The 20,913-nt window shown below is 47.4% G+C and overlaps 2 protein-coding genes across 2 annotated transcripts in view; one reads left to right on the top strand and one right to left on the bottom strand.

The window, feature by feature from the left end:
• PAN3 (poly(A) specific ribonuclease subunit PAN3) overlaps positions 1 to 20,913 on the bottom strand; it is a 550,273-nt gene that overhangs the window by 344,987 nt on the left and 184,373 nt on the right. The gene's annotated exons all lie outside the window — the stretch shown is intronic.
• The window catches only part of FLT1 (fms related receptor tyrosine kinase 1), a 107,734-nt gene continuing 101,989 nt past the window's right edge, over positions 15,169 to 20,913 (top strand). The window contains exon 1 of the mRNA XM_009102854.4: positions 15,169 to 15,504. Coding sequence (XP_009101102.2) covers positions 15,447 to 15,504 — 58 coding nt within the window. The 5' untranslated portion in view covers positions 15,169 to 15,446. The remainder of the gene's footprint in view (positions 15,505 to 20,913) is intronic.

Raw genomic sequence — 20,913 nt, 5'->3', positions numbered from 1 at the left:
ACAGAAGCACCCTTAAGAAAGACCAGAGAACCAGTCAGAGCTTTTGAACCAAAGCTTTTTTCAACACCTTTAAGAAAGACCAGAGAACCAGTCAGAGTTTTTAAACCAAAGCATTTTCACAGAAAGTGTTTCAGTGTTTCTGCCTTCTGGGAAGTATGTTTTTAGTTGACAATGAAGCAACTGCATTCACCATCTTCAACAAGACTTGGTTGCTGAAATAGGCAGCCTAAAGGCTGTCCAACTTAACTGCTATTCCACCTTTGCTTAGGAAAACATCCTAAGGAAAAAAAAAAAAGATTGTATCTCCACAAGACAAAAGCACCCAGAATGTAGATCCTCCTTGTGGAAACCAGGCCAAATCCATGGAAACACTTTCCAGTAGGGTGTTTTTAGCTCAGAAATAACATCAACCAAGCATGACTGTACTGTTTCCAGATCTAGGCTGGTTTTATTCAGTCAACTCAACTCATCCATCTCCTTAGTGTTTCCACTTCAAAGGTTAACAATACTACCAGGAGGAGTTGAGGTCTGTCTGCATCCTTTGGTGCAGTTATGGTTGGGTGCCCACTTTGGTCCACGTGGCTGGTGATTTCTGTTGGCTCACTCCAGGCCTTCAGAGGTGTGCACACAGAAGAAAACATCAATTACAAGGACTTAGTTAAATCTAGGCCTAAATGCCTTTGCAAGTAAATTCCTTAGAAAATACTAAATATTAACCATTCAGCAATGTCTTGGCTAGAAAAGAAGATAGAAATATCTGAGACATGCTAAGAAGGAAGCCTGAGTGAGAACTCAGTTGTTCAAACATTGGCATTGGGTCGTTGTACGCACCCCAGGGAATCCATTCTGGATTCTGGCCATTGCTCCTGAGAAGCCTGGGCTCGCTGGAGCCATTCATCTCTGGATGGACAGCTCATGTGCCACAGCTTATTGCAGGTCAGATTAGACATCTGTGTTTGGCCCAGTGTGGGGGCCAAAGTGGTAGGGTTGCTTAAGGAACACAGTGGAGTATCTGATGATTCCTCTCCTCAGAAGGGCAGAATATTTCATGATGTCTCTTGAGGAGCACTTTGTCCTGGTCAGACAGAGCTGGCAAAGACTTTTCATGCCCTCAGTACATGTGGTCACTGTGGAGAAGTAGACTGGTTCAGAAATGAGTATGTTTCTCATTTTCAAAATGTTGCAAAAGTTCATCTGTTGCTTTTTTTGAAATAAGCTATCCTGAAATAGCTTCAGGATCCTTACCTTAGATGAGAGACAGAAATGCAAACAGGTACATTTCTTGTGAAGCACAAATGAAAGCATTCACTTTCAGATCCTCCTGTTTGTTTTTAAATAGACTGGATTTTTGCAAGCACCTTGCTTTTTGTTTCTGTCGTGTAGCTGTCTTTTGAAAAAGTAGGCAGTTTTGGTGGTGGAAACACTCCTCCAGTTTCATTTTTAGGGGTTTATCTCCTGGAACAACCGTATGTCTTGTTTTGGTTTATCTTGCAATATTCTTTTCTGCAGAAAGCCCTTATTTCTTTCTTTGGCCAGATCTGGATTTCATTTCCTATATTTGCAAGTCTCGCATTACAAAGTTATCTGTATGAATGTGTGGCACGGCAGAAAATCCCCAATAAAGCCAACTTTCAGCATTTAATATTTTTGTACATAATGCTTAAAATAACTTACGATGGTCTGTGAGTCAACCTGTGAGTCAATCATGAAACCAGGAAGCAGAAAAATACAGAAATTGACTTACGTTCTGAGCAAGTTCCTCCAAAATATCTGCCATAAGTTTGGCAATCATATATAGGCAATGACATGGGGGAAAAAAAAAAAAAGATGTAGTCAGAATCTCAGAATTGTCGTGACCCATCAGTGTGAAAGTGCCATGAAAATGCATGGTGTTTTTGCATGTTGACCAAACTGATTTTAAACTGAGACTGGTGTAGGGAATGTCTATGGAAGCATTTCTATCCTGTGAGAAGAGTCAATTACAGTAAAAATAAAGTTGATTCTGTGTCTGACTTAAGTATTTATCAAGGAATAAATACCTGTAAATAGCAGTTAAGTTAGTAGAACCATCATGAAATACCTGTAAATAACAGCTTGAAAGAAAAAGTCAGCATGAAACCAGGAAAATGTAATCTCAAGTAGAATTAACTTAGGCTGGCAATTGGAAGAAATTCTCTAAAGCAGGAGAATAAGGTTCTGTGACAGCAAACAATCCATGCAATTAGCTTTGTTTTTAAAGAAATAAGAGTTGTATGAGCAACACCAATACCTACATGGCTCCTCCCTCTACAAAATATTTCTTCTCTCTTTGGAATCCATTGGTCTATTTGAATTAAAACTGATACAAAGGAATGGGCTTTAAAGGTAATTATATTCCTGAAGTTTTCATGAAAATAAGGGCTAGGTGGAGAGAACCCAAATGAGAAGCAATAGAGGGAAAGTCTTTAGTGTAAATTCATGGTCATTTTGTCAGCAGCATGTCCCTGAGCTCACTAGGGCATTTAAGTAGCATGGGAAAGGCATGGAGCACAGCCCAGACTTTCTCAAACACAGGAGCTTCACAATACACTGGAAAACAGGTTTCAGTAGTTCCTCTGCTCACATATGGTGCATTTCTAACACTGCAGCCTGTTACACAGTGAAAGGGTTTGAACAATGCGTTTGTCTGCAGAGGGTCTTATTGATTGCTCTTGAGCTAGAGGTGACTACTGGGGATATTTCTCCTCAGAGACACCTTTGGCTCGCAGGCAGTTGCTATTAGGCACTCGGAATAGGCCCATGCAGAGCAGAACTCAGTTTACCTCTAGTGGAAAAATTCCAGGCGATGGTGAAGAGAAAGAGAGTGTGTTCTGCCGGAGGGTTAAATCCAGAGTTTATTCTAAGGTATTACAGTTCCGAATCTCAGTACTGCTCCAACAGACCCCGACCGCATGGCTCCAACGCCTTTTAATCTCACAGGAAGGTGGGAAGGAGGATAGGTGAGCCACCAACCAGGTGGGAGGGGGAGGGTCTCAGGGAACAATGACACCTGGACAGGCCAATGACTCCAGGCCTGAAGAGCATCTTTTGAACTTCTGCCAATCACACGATACCCTTGCTGGAATGTGGAACTTGACAGACACAGTAATCGGTAATAGGGCAGGGGACAGGCAAGGAGGAAGTAGTCACAGCTGAGGAACAGGATTTAGCTTTGCACCACAACAGGGTCTGGTGACTTCACCAAGAGAAATCTTCTGTCCCAGTCACTCATACAGTGTGAAATTAGACATATCATTTCATTCTTATATTAACTTCTTACATTTACCCTTTGCAAAGCAGTCAAACACAAAGCTGACACCTTCAGCTGGATCATATTTTAAAGTGTTTGAATTAGATATGTTACTAACAGCAGTTTTTTTTTTTTTTTTTTAGTCATATTAATGATGAACAGTTATGGATCTGCCCCATCTGAATGCAATGATAATTTCAAACACTCCGAATTTGTAAAAAGCTAATACTGTTCTGAGAAATTCCAAGTAGAGGGGAGATTACGTTTTGGGTGTTTTTCTGTTTCACAGTTATGAAATATTTCTGTGGCAACTTCAACAATAGCTTTCAGGGAACACAAAATACAAAGTGTTTATTTTTAGGTGTTCATTTGGAATGTCCTATCCCTTAGGGCTGTGCCTATTTCCTCTCTAAATAAGCCTCATCCATCTCTCAAAAAAGATGGGCATCTTAGCTTCATTCCTGGCTGGGTTCAGTGTAAAGCGGATGACTGGCCATTTCCCAAGGTTCTGAAATCAGAAGCGCAATTTGTGTTTTGCCGAGACGACATCCTACGCATACAGGCATGGGTGAGTGCAAGGAAACGATCCCTCCCATTTCCAACCTGTTCCCAACAGACACCCAAGCAGGCAGCTAATTTTTTTTCCATGGCTTGGTGACAGATGTTGTCGGGCAGCTAACTTTTTTTCCAGGGCTTGGTGACAGATATTACCGTAGGCATTGTCTGATACTCAGTGAACAGCCACCACCAAAGGGGCGAGAGTGACATACTTTTAACATTACAAATTTACTTCTTTGGTCAAGCCTGAAAGCCCCTTGAAAGCAGAAGGTGGCTGGTGTAGTAACGTGCTCATGGCAATCTCCCCCACTTCTGTGTCAGACGTACTTGCTATTTCCTCAGCTGTTTCTTGGCTGTGAAATCTCGTAAGCAGAAACTTTTCTCCTTGAGGTCCTTCTCCCAGTGGACTCCTAACTGCCGACTTGGACTTGTGAGCATAGAGATGTTGAATAACAGCAGCAGCGACAGCAGCAGCAGTAATAGAATAAAGTTTAGCGCTTTGCCTGTGTCAGACTGCGGGTACTTACGTGATCTCTGTTACACAAATGGTGAGCAACTTTGTAGATTATCAGCGGTATTTAGACAACTACATCCCTCATTCTGATGGGAGTTAGGCACTTCAATGCCTTTAAGGATTTGTGCCTCTGGGGCTTTTTCCAGATAACAGAAGTCTATGGCAGAGTTGGTGGGAGATAAACTTGAATTGCCCACATCTAAGGGCTGGGGGAAGGGCAGGCACCACCACCGGCAGAAGGAGTGCAACTTTTCCTGCCTGCGACATTCCTGGCCTTTACAGAAAGCCTGGAAGGAGCACGGAGGGCCGGCATGCTAACTGCGTTAAAATTGACTATCTCACCTTAGACGGGAGCTGAGGACCACGCACCAGAGCTGGACAGGGTGTTGCAAACCGTGTGTAAAAAACCCCCAAACCTGGGTCTTTGTGAAGGGCGGCAAGGTAGCCTGTGAATGAATACAGCTGCAGGGTCGCAAGATCACCAGTGACATTCAGCACCTTTCACAAACAGCTGTACTCAGTCGTGAGCACCTTGCAAGCTACTGGAAACCCGGATGATCTGCTTTACCTTGGGATTTTTGTTCTGTTATGCTTTCACAACGAAGGAGACATAAAAAATGGGTACCATTTAGCCCATTTATCTTTGGTGGGTTTTTTTTTGTTTGGTTAGGATCTTTTTTGTTGTGTTGTTTTGGGGTTTTTTTTTTGTTTTGTTTTTTGGGTTTTTTGGGTTTTTTTTTTTAGTTTTTAGTTTGTTTTTTGTTTTTAAGGACTCTGCTCTTTGGACATAGGAAATCCCATTCTATTTTTATACAGAAAAGTTTCTAAATAATTCTTGAAGGTTCCTCATATCCTCTTTCCCTAAAATTCCTTTAACTCGGCCCATCTACATGTGTGAAGAGGAACATTATGTTTTCTTTTTGATTGTAAGCAGGTACATTTAAAGAAAATTATTTGCATTTTCTCATAATGAGCCACTGTCAGTCAGTAGTCGGATTCCATCCTGCAGGCAGCCAGATGCCAGAAAACACTCAAAGTGAGAAGCTGACCCTGCTGCTCTTACTGGACATAGACTTCCCTTGGAAATGGGTTTTGTATCCCATTAAGAAAGGCAGGAACTCGCCTTTATAAGAGCTAATAAGAAAGTTTATAAGAACTATTTTAAGAATAAGAATTGTTCCTTTCAAACCCTCTCTTAAGGAGAGATTAACTCTTTAAGAATTGTTTAACAAGGGATAGCATCAGCAATATTGAATCTACACGTATATCCAAAAGAATCTATGTACCCCCTCTTTTGGACTGACATGATCCTTCTAGAGTAGGAATAAGACCTCTTTATTAGTTACTTAAGGGAAAGCAAGCCACGATATTTTTAAAGCCTGTGACAGGAAAGCATTGGGACAGGAAAGTGTCCCAAACTGCTTTTGGAAGCACCGTGGCTCTTCCTCAGATGTTACTTATCTTTTCCTGCTAAGAAACTGCTGGGACCTGCAGCTGGCGTGAGCAGCGTGTCCCCTGTGCCCAGGTCGGTGCGGAGCGGGAGCCCGTCCGTCCGCGGAGGGGATGCAGAGTCTCCACCCCGCCGGAGCCCCGCGGGCTGGCAGCGCCCGGCTCCCCGGGCACCCGTACCGGGAGGTGCCGGCACCGCCCGGGGCCACCGGGAGCGCCGGTACCGCCGTGCAGCCACAGCGCTAACGGGGAAGGCATTGGGCTCCTTCCCGGTGACCGAGCCTTTGTAATCTACATTAGACCGAGCCGTTAAGTGAGGGGGAGGAGGAGGAGGAAGACGCTCCTAATCCCTGGTGTCTTTGTTCCGGCTTGCACACATCGGAAGCGGGGCCGAAGCGTGTGATCGCTTTGCATGGAAGAGGAAAGATAATTGCAGGCACTTCTGCGCATCCTGGACTCCTGAGCGGGGCTGAAGGGACGGCGAAGGACACCCCGGTACCCTGCTCCGCTGCCGCATCGCTCCCAGCCGCACCCTCTTTTCTCTCCACAGCCCTCCCACCCCCACCACCCCCCCAAGATCAAAAGCTCCTTGCTGTTGCAAAAGGACTATTTTCTCAGGCGCCCTTCCCCACCACGGCTTTGTGAAAAGGACAATAGACTCCTGTGTCAGTGTTGTTGGCACCAGCCTTGCATAATACAGGAAGCAGCATTTCCTTTCGGGGGTGGAAAATTAACTTGGACCGCGCGTTTCTCTTTTTATTGCTGACCGTACACACCCCGGGAAATTCGGCTCGCAGGCTCTCGGGAAGGGAAGCGGCAGCAGCCTCTTCTCCGCATCCTCCCCGGCGCAGGGGGAGACCCGAGCGCGGCCCGCCCCGCCCCTGAGCCCCCGCTCCTCCTCCCGCGGCCGGGAGTGCCCGGGCGGTGCCGCTGCCCGCGCCCGCCGCCGCCCCGCGCAGCGCCCCCAGCTCCCGCTGCCCCGGCGGCTGCCTCGGGCTGAGGGTGGTAGGTACGGCGCCGCGCAGTTTCTCTTGCTCTGTGAGTGAGAACGCAGCCTGCTTATCTCCTTAAGGGGGAAAAAACCCAAAACCCCCAACCAACCAACCAAAAAAAACCAAAAAAAAAAACAAAAAAAAAACCCAAAAAACCAAACCACCCAGGAAAAAGGGTCTGTTTCCAGTCGTGAGAGTTAAAAAACCCAAACTGAGAGGTCTGCCCTTTGACAGCTCACGGTACCTGTAAAGTACGAGTCCACAAAATAGTTTTAACCAGTTTCTTCTAGGATTGTTAGCCTTTGCACAATGGCTGTCCCAGGAAAGCCGCGCACTTGTTAATTGAGCGTTTGAATGTCTTTCTAATCCAGTTCTCTCCAGGAGAGATTATAGGGTTAAAAAATACGTGGCCCTGTATAGACATAGATCTTTGGGGCAAATTTGACTTCAAAAACACTGTGTGTGTGTAAAATAAACTACACATTGCAAAATTGTTCCTCAAATGATATTATGGTCTTCACTGCCTTGTGGTGTTCTGGCAAAGGTGACTGCAGTCCAATTCCAGCTTCTCCATCTTCCCTCTGGTCGCTAATGGGACTGAGGAAAAGTCAGTGCAAACTCTGACGATCTCAAGAGTACTCCCACCACCAAAATCTTCTGGTCTGCTCTATTTGTCTTTCCTCCCATTTTGCCAATAACAACCTAAACCTCAGCTTCTGGGGATGACTTGATATCTGTGCAGGGTAAAGACACACATGAGCCATCTCAGCAGGAATCTGTGTTTGTGAGGTTAGTTTGTGTACAGATTATTCTCCCTTCTAGACCTGTAATGGATTCTGTGTGCTGCGCAGAGTGACAAGAGAGCATTTCCAGGCGAGATTTCTAAGCACCAGTTGGGCAACTCTGAGGCTTGTTGAGTCAGTGGGCAATCCTTTTCTGCATCCCCCATTCATGCTGATCTGCCAGTAAAGGTTTTCCTGCACTGAAGGAAGCAAAGATACTCATTTCTTACCATGGTAATGACACTATTGCATCACTGAGATAATGACTTCCCACATCACCATGAGCATCTCGTGGAACTGAGAAGTGAAACAATCTTATAACTGTTCCTGTCAGCTAGTTTAATTTTTAAACACTTTTATGCTTTACCTTTTTTGCTTATTTTCAAGGAAGTGTTCTGTGGAAAAGAGCTATCTTAAAACTGTTGTCTTGAAAATCTCAGTTATTACTAGGGAATGAAAGAAAAGACAATTTTAGTGCATTTTGGAGGAAACTTTTACTCCCACTGGACCAGTGGACCTCTCCTTAGTCTTCCTCTGTACAATGTCATCCTCGCTACTTGCAGATGGAGCTGCAGATATCTCTGATATGGTTTTTGACAAAGATTACAGCTAGAGCCAACTGTGTGAGGTTCCAGGCAAGCACTGTATTGGGTCTTCTTTCTTTCCACCTGTCCAGTAGACTGGCATTGCTACTGATTTAGCCCAGTTTAGCCCTGGACCCAGAGCTCCAAACTTGTGTCCTGAGCCCTGTCTCCTGAAACACTTTTCCCTGTGGCTGTGTAAGTGAACCAGCACAAATAGCACACTGCTATTTGGGGCACATGTGGTATGACCATGTGCATGGTGTTGCAGGACCTTGACAGTGCTGTACATATCCCACATTTCCCAGTACAGCTCCCAAGACACTCCTGTGAACACCATTTCTGCGGCCAGATAACTGTTTGCTTTTGTTCACATTTTGTGTCTGATTCGTTCCAAAGCAATCAGGGCATAAGCATTTGTGCACATCCCTGAGTCACCAGCTCCTCTGGAGCAGCAGCTGCGTGGGCTCCCAGCACGGAGGCCTGGTTTGTGTTATGGTGAGGGAAGCACTAAACCCCTGGGGGTTGGTGCTTGGGGTGGTAGGAGGAAAAGAGCTCTTCGTTTGTAAGTTTGGTTTTCCTTTCATGGCCCAATATTTTCTTGGGTAGTTTTCCCTTTTTGATGTGTTTTGGTTTGGTTCTGTGGTTCTTTTGCTGACCTTCTGGTTGTCTTTCCCACTGAAAGGCAGTGACCTTGGCCCAGTGCCACAGGGAGAATATGCTGCCCATCCTTTCATGTGGTCTTGACTCTTTCTAAATGCTTATCCTGGTACATTCATGCACTTATTGCTCCAGGAAAGGCATATACATATCCTCTTGGATAAAGAGAAGAAGAAATGGTTGGGAACTAAATTTCAAATGCCTGGGACATTAAGCCAAGAGCACTATGTCACCACCACACTAACCCTGATGTGCTGAAAGTGGGTCATTCCCATATTGATGCAGGTGTGAGTGCATGTGAGTGGGGTCCAGCATACAGTGGAAATGCTTACTAGCATCCTTCTGTTGTACTTGTGTTTTTCAGGGTCAAAAAAAATCTTGTTCCACTCTTTTTTTTCCTGTTCAATAAAATATTGCCTGATGCACATATAAAACCTGTTGTGTAGTATTTTGTAAGAAAATGTGCATTGTAGTAGGTTTTGCTTTTAGTAGGTTGTTGAAATCACTGGCTTTCTGCTGTATGGTCCTGACCAGAAGAGGAGATGTGGGCAGAGCCAAATCATGTTGGATGTGCCAGAGATCAGTGAGAGCCAACTGAGCCAACTGATTCTCAAATGAGCCAGGAGCAGTAAAACAGGCAGGTAAGAGCAGTTGTTAAACCAGCAAGGAGCCAGAATGTGGGATGGCAAGCTTGGGTCAGGATCAGGTCCAGAGGCAGTGATCAGGGTCAGAACATGTCTGGTAATTGCTTAAGTAAGGCCACAGTAGTGGTACAAGGCTGGGCACAGATGTAGCTGTGTGAGCTGTGATGCAGCATGAGCAGTGATATGGCTCAGTTCCAAAGAGCTCCCTTGGAACAGGAGGGGCAGACTCTTTCCTCTGGCTTTCTCCACATCACCTACTGCCAGTGAAGGCAGTGACCTTGTACTGGACCAGCTTAGGTCCAGCCACTACAAATCCTGGAAGACAGATACCCTCCAGGCCCAAGTATTCCAAAGATAAGATACCAGATGTTCCCAATAAGATACCAGATAACCTAATTAATTTCTAATGCCAATTAACTAACTATAATGAAAAGTGAGCAGCATGGAATTACTCCCATTGCCTCTACTTTCTTGCTATGGTGAGAGAGCTGCCTGCTTTGCCTGCTCTCAGAAATGAACCTAAGTGTGATGCAGGTGAACACTGACTGGGTACAAAGTCAAGAGTCTATGCAGCATAAGGTAAAGCACAGCCTTGCTGAAGGAATGCACCAGCAGCTGTAGTTGATGCTTCTGCACACATTTACCTATTCATGTGCCCTGGGAGCAGGTAAAAGTTATGTCCCAGCAAACACTGTAGTACAGAGAAGAGATCTCCACTTCCACTTCTCACAGTCCTTGAGAAAACTAAGGATAATGATGATGGAAAATGGTATTTCCTTGATAGAGTGTTTCTTGAATCCTGTTCCTGACAGAGGATGTCAAAATAATGGTGATGGGAAACACATCATTGAAATGAGAGCCAGAGAAAGGTCTTGGGTAGACGTGTCCATCTCAGCTCACCTCTTGCTCCAGGTTACAGTCTCCCCAGTAGCTAGATCCATACTCTTCTAGTCCTCAGAGTTCACTGTGTCTCCCATTGTATGGATGTGCTTCCTGTAAGCTGTACCAGTAAAATTACCCAGGTTATAAGTGACTCTCCATAGAAAGTAAACAAGTTACATCTGGGACTGTTTCACCAAACTGTTTTAAATTGAGCCCCAGAAACTGTTCTAAGCCTCAGAAACAGCTCTGCCAGTGGAACTCATAAGGGACTATGGAGATGGAGTATGGTAGACAGGGAGCATTGGAACCTTTCACACTGGTTCCGCAAAAATTTTAATGTTTTCAGCTGGTCAACTGAAATATCGCTTTGATTAAATTTTCAATCCTGGAAGCATCCAGTCAAATTAAGTTGGCAGATGCCAATTCTGCAGAAGATCTGCAGAGGGAGATCCAGTCTGCTCTGCTTTGACATTTTTCCTTCTCTCCCGACAGCAAGGGCTTGGGACTGTCTCAGAGACATAGTAGTCTGTTCCCGCGAGGTGTCTACCTCTGCTGTGAGTACATACAACACACATCATGATGTCCCTCAGCTGCAACTCTGACCAATGCAGTCTTCTTCTGTGGGCAGGCACCTGCTGTTGCAGGTGCTGGTGGTGACATTTTGTATAAGCCTCTGGATACTGGAACCAGGGCTACAAGAAATTATTCTGAGTATCGGTGCAAATAAGGAATTGTTGCCATAGCTAGAAAGAGTCAGGTCATATGGGGAGGATATCAACTTCTGGTGCGAATGAGATTTTCTAGACTCTTTACTTTTGCCAAGTCCACAGGAACTGTCCAAACAAATCTTCCTAGAAGACTTAGCTAAAGCCTTAACCAAGGATGTTCAAAGTGTCCTGTTTCCACTGGGGAGTAGAAACCACAATGTCAGAATGTGTCCCAGTGACTTGACTAAGTCATATCCATAGGGGGGTTAGATCCACTCCATCTACCTCCTGAAGCCAGACATGCAAGAGACAGAGAGCAGACAAGTGGCAATGGCCTGGCTGACTATTCAGCTATGAAAAGTCCAATATGCTCAGGATGATATCTTTCTTCCTTTGTCATGGTGGTCTGCTGCTCAGTGTGGATCTAAGGTCTGAGAGCCTTGGTTACCCACCTTCTCAATCAGATTTCCTATTGCTCTTTTTCTATGTTGTTCCAATGAATCTTGCTGGCCAGGGATGGGCAAGGGCTGCAAATGGGAGAGTTGGGGCTTTTGCTGCCTGACGACTTGATGGTTTTAGCGTCAGATGTGTGGGTTGCTCAAGCAAAAGCTGTACTCCAGTCTTCCTGTAGAGAAGAATAAAATTCAACACTACAAGGTACTTCTGGGCTGCAAGTGAACACTGAAAACAAATGTTGTCTACTGTGAAGGCTGTTTCTCCTCTCTCTTTTTCAGCTTCTGTAGTGCTGGAGATTGAGCAGATGATCAGTCTTGCAAAATGTTTGCCTGATATGTTTTGGAGGGCTTATACTCTCAGCTGCTAAATTTGGCTGATTTCCTTCCTAGTATTTAGTAATAGTATTTTTAACAAATGCTAGAAAAATAAAAATTCCCACATTTCAGAGCTGAAGAAAACATAACGACTGTTATGCATCCGTTATTTATAGAAATATAAATTCATAGAATATTCTGAATAGGAAGGGACCCACAAAAATTATCAAGTCCAACTCCTGGCCCTGCACAGGACATCCCAAGAATAACACCATATGTCTGAGAGCATTGTCCAAGCACTTGAACTCTGGCAGGCTTGGTGTAGTGGGGAAGCTGTTTCAGTGCCCTGTCACGCGCTGGGTGAATAATCTTTTCCTAATATGCAACCTAAACCTCCCCTGACACAACTTTATGGTGTTCCCGTTATTGGTTTATTATTGGTCACCAGAAAGAAGATAAAAGCTCCTGCCCCTCCTTTTCACCTTGTAAGGAAGTTATTGACCACTATGAAGTCTCCCCTCACTCTCTTCTTCTCTAGGCTGAGCAAAAAAGCTATTTGAGCTCCTTCTCCTAAGTCTTGCTCTTGGTGCCATTCATAATCTGGGTCCCATTCCTCTGGACATCCTGTAATAGTTTGATGTCCTTGTCACCCAAAACTGCCCACAGCACTTGAGGTGAGGCCCACCAGTGCAGAGCAGAGTGGGACAATCCCCTCCCTTGGTCGGCTGGTGATGGTGTGCCTGACACCCTCCCAGGATGTGTTTGACTTCCTGGCTGCCAGGGCTCACTGGTACAAGTAACTAATATGAGTCACACCGATATTCAGCTTGCCACTGACATTTTCTGTGGCGCTGCTCTCCAGCAGAACCTGGCAGACCTGCAGTTATCAGGGTCATCCTTCTTGCCCTCCTTGAAGCCTGGGATATTAGCCAGCTTCCAGCTGAGTGGGATGTCTCCATATTCAGGCTCGTGCTCCCCAGGGGGCTCCTGGCTCTGTCCTATGCTGAGTCAGCTTCTCTTGTGCAAGCTGCTTGTTCCATGTGAGCTTCTCTTGGGTTTCCCCTGGCTCTGGAAACTTGCCCCATTCTCCACAATCCCCTGCTCTGCTGTGAGATGTGCTTGTACCAGAGCTGTTTGCCTCAGTGAGTAATGGTTGAATTTGAATTATTAAGTTGGCCTCATATATGGTACCCAGTACTTAGGATCAAATTAAGGCCCAAGATTCTGTTATGAAGAGGTCACATTGCCTGCAGGATAGACTTTTGCCTGGGACAGATCTATGGCTGTCTCCTTAGTGTTTGTCCAGCCACAGCATCTAACCTACTCTTCAAAGGTAGTGCGCATTCTACTGGGTGTTGCAAATTGCATGGTATGTGTTTAGACTGTCCAGTTCCAGGCACAAGCTTCCTACTATACCTTCCTTCTGCTTTATGGGAATATCTGCTTCTTCTTTCTTCTCCATATCTCTCTGCCAGGGCCTTTCCATTCTACAAGCTTCACATCTCATCTCTTCCTGACCTTAACATATAAGACAGTGAAAAGAGATTAGGAGCAGATCTTTAGGTTTGGCCTCCTGATCCTCAGCCACTTGAGTGGATCATGAACTGATGACATCTGTTGGAGAAGGAAGAAGCTATGGCTTGCCAAAGAAATGTGGTCTTTGGAGGGCCATGACTGAATGCAGCTGTGATGTAGGAGGTGTGAAGAAGATGGGGAGGAACTGGTGTGGCACGGTTGCTGAGCTTTTGATTGGGTTTGCATCATCTCAGACTCAGCACGTACTCAGCACTGGGTTGGCCAAAGGCAGGCACACACTGTTCCCTGAGGTCCTTCCATAGGGGAGCCCTTGCTCCTAGGGGGTCTAAGCTGTCAGGATGCTCAGTGTCCTAGTTCTTGTTGGCCTGTCCTCCCTGGCTGACTGTTTTCCCAGCTGCTATCCTCTCCAGTGGAGGAGGTGACTTTGTGTGAGTCATCCTCTTCGGGAAAGAAACCTCTGGGTTCTTCCCCCCGTGGTGTGAGCAGCTGAGGGGGAAGGTATCCATAGCTATTTTATTTTCAAGGTCTCAGCTGGGGGCAGGAAGATTGGAAAATACAGACTTAAATTTTTAGCTTAGGGCGTAATTTATGAATAGGAGTCGAACAGACGCGTGCAGGAAATATTCTCACAGACTTTAAACTTTAAAGCTAAACAGTTCTCAAGTTAAAAACAACATCAACTTCTTATTTTTTTTTCTTGCACAGGATGGTCTGGTGGGATATGGGAGGTCTGAGTTCTATTTGTGTCTCCTGTCACCAGCTTCCTATGACCTTGGACTAGCTGCCTAACCTCTCTATGTGCCTCCGTTTCCTTCTCTGTAAGAGGGGGATGATGACATTTACCTGCCCCGTGCAGACACTCCTGTGACTTGTTTCATAGTATAAAAATACAGGAAGGGCCACAGCGGGTCAAACTGAAGACCTGACTCATGCAACAGCCTTTCTCTGGCTACACAGGGAAAAAGTGGAAACACAGGGCTTGAGTTTTGCTGTCATGGGCTCTCTGCTGATCTTTCACAAAATAAAACATGTATGGGAAACGTGAGGTATGTGCATTGGGGGGGAGAAATATATTTTTAGCGCTGCCCTGAATGTTACAGTCGGTGAAGGCCAGCAGGGGAGCTGGCAGGGCAGACTCCCTAAGCATCCTTAGCCAGTGCTGCCCCTTCCTGGCTTCCCTGCTCTGAGCGCTCTCAGTGTTGCTGGCTGGGGACCGGTGCTGGTCTGGGTCAGGCACCGCACAGAGCGGTATGCCCCGCGGCTCCCTCTCCCCAGGGAAGGCGGGGAGCGGAGCCCCGGGCCCCTGGGGCACGGGCAGCTCTTTGGGCTCTCCGAGCATCGCTCCGGGCAGCCGGGGAACGGCTCTAAATGGCCCCCGCCCGACCCGGCACCCGGCTCGGCAGCCGGTGGCGGGACGCGGCGCTGCCAAGGTTTTCCTGCGGAGCAGGAGAGGGTCTCCGCAGGACCGGGACCCCACCGCTCAGCATTTAGTCCAGGAATCTCAAGTCCGCTTCACGCCCTCCCTAGAAGAGCCTGACGACGTGCGAGGGACGAGTCCCGCTGCCTGCCCCGGCAGAGCTGCGGCCGCGGCGGCTGGAAGCAGCCCAGACCCGGGCTCCAACGGGGCGGCACGGCGAAATCCCTGGGGGCCAGGGGCGGCCGGGATCGGGAGACCCTCGGGGCAGCGACACCGTGCCCGCCGACGGGAGGGCTGGCGGGCGGGCAGGGGACGCGTCCCGGGGAGGGCGTGCTCCTGGCGGAGGATGTGGGCGGGGGGGCGGAGGGGTGCGCGGCGAGGGGTGGAGAAGTTATAAATCAGCGAGGCTGGGGCTGGCGGGTATCTGATGCCCGCGGGAGGTGAAGCTGGCAGGGCGGCCCGCAGCGGATACTCCCTTTCCGCAGGTCGGGTCGGGCCAGGCCGGGGCGGGCGGGTAGGATTCGGGTGCTGCTGGATGCGGATTCCTCGCCTCGCTTTGCCGTTATCTCTTCCACCGCGAGAAGCGCCCAGGACCGAGGAGAGCCCGTCGGAGCCCAGCCGGCGCCTCTGCCCCTGCCTCGCAGCCGTCGGCAGGGAGAAAGCCCTGCGTTCCCGCAGGCAGGACCATGCCCCGCCAGCTGCTCTCAGGGACCGTGCTGCTGGGAGCCGCCCTCCTGCTCGCAGGTAAGGGACCGCTGGTTCGCGCTGCCCCGGTCAGACCCCGTTCTGCGCCGAGCTCTCCGCGACGGGTCCCTAGTGATGTGCCTCGTCGGCTGCGCCTCCCGCGCCCCTGACCGGTCCCTCCGCACCCCGCTTGTCGGCTGGAGCCGGCGGGCACCTGCCTCCCCTTCGCCCCTTTCCTCTGGGCAGGGCCGGGGAAGTGATCCCTGCTTTCCAGGGAGCGCAGAAACGCCGCATCCCCAAGCTATCGTTATGCTCCGGATCCCCATCGGCGTGTCCCGGGAGCAGCTCCCCGGAGGGTCCTGCGGTGCGGAGCCGTGGTGCCGCTCCTCCACCAGCAAGGCAGTGGTGGCGTGGAGGCCAGCCTCTCCCGGGCACAGGGGACCGCCGTACATGGTCGGGAGTTGTCCCAACCGGTGCATCACGGAACGAGATCATGTCTTGGCTGCAGGGCACGCTTCATTCATCCGCACTTGGTTTTCAAGTGTCCCAGCTCTGTCCGTGAAGCGGCAAAGGTGCACCTTTTTTTCGCAAAAATCGAGGTTCCGCTGCCTGCCGCCCGAGCAGGTCGGCGGAGCACCGGTGGCGCTCCCTGCAGGGCTGGCTGGCGGGTCTTACTGGAGAGTGGGATGGAGCTGCTCTCCGGTGCCTGCATTCCGCAATGATGGGGATGAATCATTGCAGATTTGATGTTCTTAACTGAGTTTTTTTTTGCTTTGAGCCAAGAGCCAGTCCCCGTGGGCCGGAGCGCCGCGGTGGGCAGTGCGTCCTAGCGTTGTGTGGCTGGTCACCTGAGAGCAGGTGTGCGTGGTGGCCGGGCAAAGGCCGGTCCTGCGTGGGCTCATCGCTCGGCAGGGCCGCTGCCCTGCGGGGATGCCCAGCGGAGAGGGGCGGACCGGCGCTCCCGCCGCCTGTCCCGGCCCGGGACAGCGCGCACGGCCGCGGGCCGCTCCGCGGGGACGGCGCTCGGCAGTAAGGGGCTGGCGACCGGCGGCGAGCGAGAACAAACCCCGGGTGGGGAAGCGAAAAGCCGAGCTACCCGCGGGACAGCCGTCGAGGCCAACGTGCCTGCGGTCAGCGGCGCGGGTGGCCGCGGGCTCGGTCTGCTCCGCGCCGCTGAGCCCACGGGAGCGGTCCCGCTGCCTGAGGCTGCCCGGGAGGAGAGCTGGCGGGGCCGCTCCGACGAGACGTTTTCCTGCTCGGGAAGTGCTGATTCATCAGCTTTGATACAGATACATAGGTATTCTTCTACATTTTTTTTTTCCTCTTTCCTTTCCCCAGGAAAGCGCTAATTTCCCCACATTATTTGTCTCTGCCTAGGAGGTTCTTATGCCCAAGATGAAATAGGGACAGGCATGGGACACCCACCCTGGATACAGGAAATGTGGATTCAGATCCTTGCCAGGCTTCCTTCACAGCTTGAGTCTGAACTTCGGTGTCCTGCTCCTGCATGGGCTCCTGCAGTGACCAGCTCCACCAGGGGACTGGCTTCCTCTTTCCTGTCGGAAAGGTTTTCCATTGTGCAGATCATGGCAAGCCCTCTGCCCAGGGAGAGGGTGGACTCTGTGAGCCAGGGGTTGTGAGAAAGACCCTGGTTCACCTTCCTGTTCATGTGCACCCTAGACCGGTCCCAGTGGGAAAAGCTTGGCTTGCTTAGGGGACAACCTGGGGCTCTGGGTGCTGGGGACAAACATCCTGATGGCCAGTTTGGATGCTGTAGGCATTGGAAAGTTTCTTCTGTAGTTTGGCTGGGTGCCCTTACAACCATTTTTCTGGAAATTCATACCCTCCCCATGTAGAAGAGATTGAGCTCAAATCAGAATTTAAATGTTTTCAGACTCATTGACATTCTTGTTTTTTTTTTTTTTAATCTGTTTTCTAGAGGGGTATTCTTGCTCAGCTTTGTTTGGACATCTCAAATAGGTTGATCATGCTTCTTCTGGGCCACTGGCAGAACTCTCCATAGTTGCGTTTGCATGGAGAGTTTGAAAGTTATTGTTGAAGTGGTGGGATGTTTTGTACCATACATCTCCCTGTAGTTTTCCTCCCATTTCACCCTCCTTCACTGCTTATTTACCTGCATTTCTTACTCAGGCTGCCCAGCACTTTCCATTTCCAGTGCTCTTGATGAAATGCAATTCATCACTGGTGCCCTCTTGTAATTCAGTCTCTGCAGGTGCCTGCAGAGCTTCCATTTACTGGTTCTAGGGGAGAAATAGTCAGTGGTTCAGAAAGAACCTAAAAAGACCTCCACAAGGAGGAGACAGATGGAGGTCTTTAAGCCCATAAAAGTCTACTTAATAATTTAAAATTCCCAAAAACAACAGCCTACAAGCTTTGAGAGTACCCATTTGAAAAATGAGATTAAGGAAATTAAATTCATTTGACATGTGAGTGTTGGGCACTTCAGCTCTCTTGTGCCACACATATTTTGGTTAACTTGGGAAAGAACAATACTTTTTTTCTGGGTTTTCATAGAACTCACATATGTTTTCGTTATATCTTATAATTATTTATTCCACACATTGGATTGCATATGCTTGCTAATTATGCTGTACACATAACAGTCAACATGAATATGTGGTTGCTGTATTAAGTTCGATCTCCCAGTCCTCAACTTTATTACTGTAATTATAATTATTTCTATAGTATTGCTATAAGTTTAATCACTAGCATTTGGAATTTTGAAGGACTGTGTTTAAACCCTGAAAACATCAGACTCTTTAGCCTGGATCAAGGCTTATATGCCATGTTTCCAGAAACATAAACTGATGGTTTAGCTGTATTTCTGGCTTTCCACACAGAAGTGGAACCTCACAATTTGCAGTTAGAAGGTGTTGGACTCTCTTACAGTCTTATCTGTGAGCAGCACTGTATGATCTCAGTTATTTCAGTAGCAACTAGAACATCAAAATCCCCAGGGGACTTTTCAACTTCATGGCCAGCTGGAAAAAGTGAAGGAAGAAATTCCAGGTCAAATCTAATCAGTGCTGAGGTTAATTTCTTGCAATAGCTAACCTGACTTCTCTGAAAGTTCTGTTCAGACAGAGGCTCATATGTTAAGGTTTCAATTTGATTTGAGTACTTGCTGAAGCAATGTCACAGGTGGAATGGTCCAGTTTGGGATAAGGGTGCAGTTCTTAACAAAGCTGAGAAAAACTAGCTTTCCCACTTCTTCTGAACTTTCATAGAAACGAAGCTCCCTAAAAAATTCTAAACTGTATTCACATAAAGGAGAAGAGTTAGGAACTGCTATATAACAGACATTTAAAAAAATATATGGTATGTATGGGGTTAAAGCATCAAACTCTCTGACATAGGCAAAGAAAATCACTTACAGAGCTAACTGATATTTTACCAGACAGGTGTTTTTCCCATGTGTTCTACACAAAGCTAGATTTCATTTTCTTACAGCTGGTGTAAATCCAGAGCTAGCATCTTCTAGATTTACACTTTGTGTGGGGTAACTTGGACTTGGCCTGTGCTGTAGTAAAGATCTTCATATCCAGAAGCACCCAATATTTTAGAACCCTAAAAATTTGCTTTTGAGGAGATTTGAGAGGTTTTTTGGTAGTGTCGGGGTTTTTTTCTTTTGCATCCAAACAATAACAAACAAGCTATTTTTTGTCAGATGTTTCAAAGACTGAAACCAGTAGCCTGCCACACTGTGTGGGTGCATAGGACAAAAGGAAATTGTCCAGATTTGCAGGACAGTTGATAAGTCCTTACACTTTCATGTGGTTTGGAAACTTCCAACACACTGTTTATCAGCTTGCTACTTTTCATGTCCAGCTGAGACTGGGAAAGGAAGAAGCTTGGCAGGAGCAGATGAGGGTTAAGGTTCGGTGTTTCAGAAGTCTGTGTCCAGAGGGGCTGTGGTGGGACTTCAGCAGCAAAATTGTTCCTTTGGATCCCCCAGAGTCAGTGTTTGGGACTTCCTGCTGCAGGCCCAGAGGGAATGGAAAGCAAGAGTGCTGCAAGAGTAGGTTTTGCATGAAATGCCCAATCACAGTCACCTCCGCTCTTGGAGACAAGTCTCTCCTGTTGGCGTGAGACCTTCAAGAAGCAAACTGCTCCCTCCAATGACATGCTTCATCTTTAGATCTCATCCCTGCCCCCAGCAGTCTCTTTTTTCTCTTCTACCAATATTTGTGAGAATGTAGAGAAACATTTCTGTATATATTTGTGCATGAATTCTACCCACAGACAGAACCAGGCTCTTCTCTCTTTGCCCTTGTGATGCATCCTCACTGCATGTATTCCTGCAGTTGTAAAACAACCTCTCCCAAGCATCCTCAGCTGTGAATGGTCTGACTTCTTGATACATCATGGGGAACTGCTTATCCTAAAATTGGTCCAGTGATTGTCAGGGAGGTGCCCATATAGTTTTCTCTTACTGAGCTACAGAAGTTCAGTTTCATTCTCCTGTGGTTGAAGATCAGTACTGCATAAATCCTGATGCTCATAGGAAAGAGCTATGGTGCAAGCAGGAGCTGGAAAAGTGAAAATGCACTCATTAGTGTTCTCTCCAAAGCCAGGCATGGCATAATATCATGCCTTTGTGACCAGCAGAATGAACTCATGATGGAACTAAGCATCAGTGAGGGCTAAGAGATTTGAACCTATAGATTTCAGAGATACTTTTGTCTGAAACTGAAGTCTTGAGCCATTGAGCTGTATGGAGAAATTTGGACAGGGAATGTGGATGACTGTTTCTTCTACATTAAGTCATGTTTGCATTTGAGGTATTTTTTGTGTGGCACAGTGAGGGGAGATGTCCCAGAGTAAAGATGAAGAGGAGGATGATTTAGCTTGATGTGGTGCATCAGTGTATTTAAGACCATTATAGATGTTTGTGCAATAGTTCATAGATTCATTAATCATCTTTCTCAGACTTTGGTTTGTCTAGTGTTAATGCTGAAGCAAAAGGTTCATGTTCATGGTGAGCTGGTTTTACTCTCTGTTGTTTTCCCCTCAAATCACAGTTGATCCATATCTACAATGTAAGTCACCCCTGTAGCATATTTAGAGCACAATTCAGTGAGGTGCTGTTGACACCAATTTTTCTTGGCATGACTTTTCTGGGTGGCGGGGCTGTTTCTCCAGCAGTCACTGGTATGTGGCACTAAGCACTTGTGCAATGCAACTTCTTTGTAAGTTGTATTCCTTCTTTTGGAGTTACAGCCTTGAAACAAGGTTCTCTTTGCTGTTGGAGCAGCTGAAGGATGAGCAAGGGGCTAGAGGGAAACTGCTTCTAGGATTTCAGTGTGGTGCCATTATTCCCATATTATGGCTGGAAGCGGGTGAAGCAGGCAGGGCACAGTGGTCCTTGAGAGCCAGGGACCTGTGAGCAGATGTCTCTGCTCCTCAGATGTTCTCTCAGGAAGCCTGTGCTCTGGGAACAGACCCCCT

Source organism: Serinus canaria, chromosome 1 (genome assembly GCF_022539315.1).
Source record: "Serinus canaria isolate serCan28SL12 chromosome 1, serCan2020, whole genome shotgun sequence".
In the NCBI taxonomy this organism is placed as follows: domain Eukaryota; kingdom Metazoa; phylum Chordata; class Aves; order Passeriformes; family Fringillidae; genus Serinus; species Serinus canaria.
Note: the sequence above shows the minus strand (reverse complement) of the source record. Positions and strands in the feature narration are given on the sequence as shown.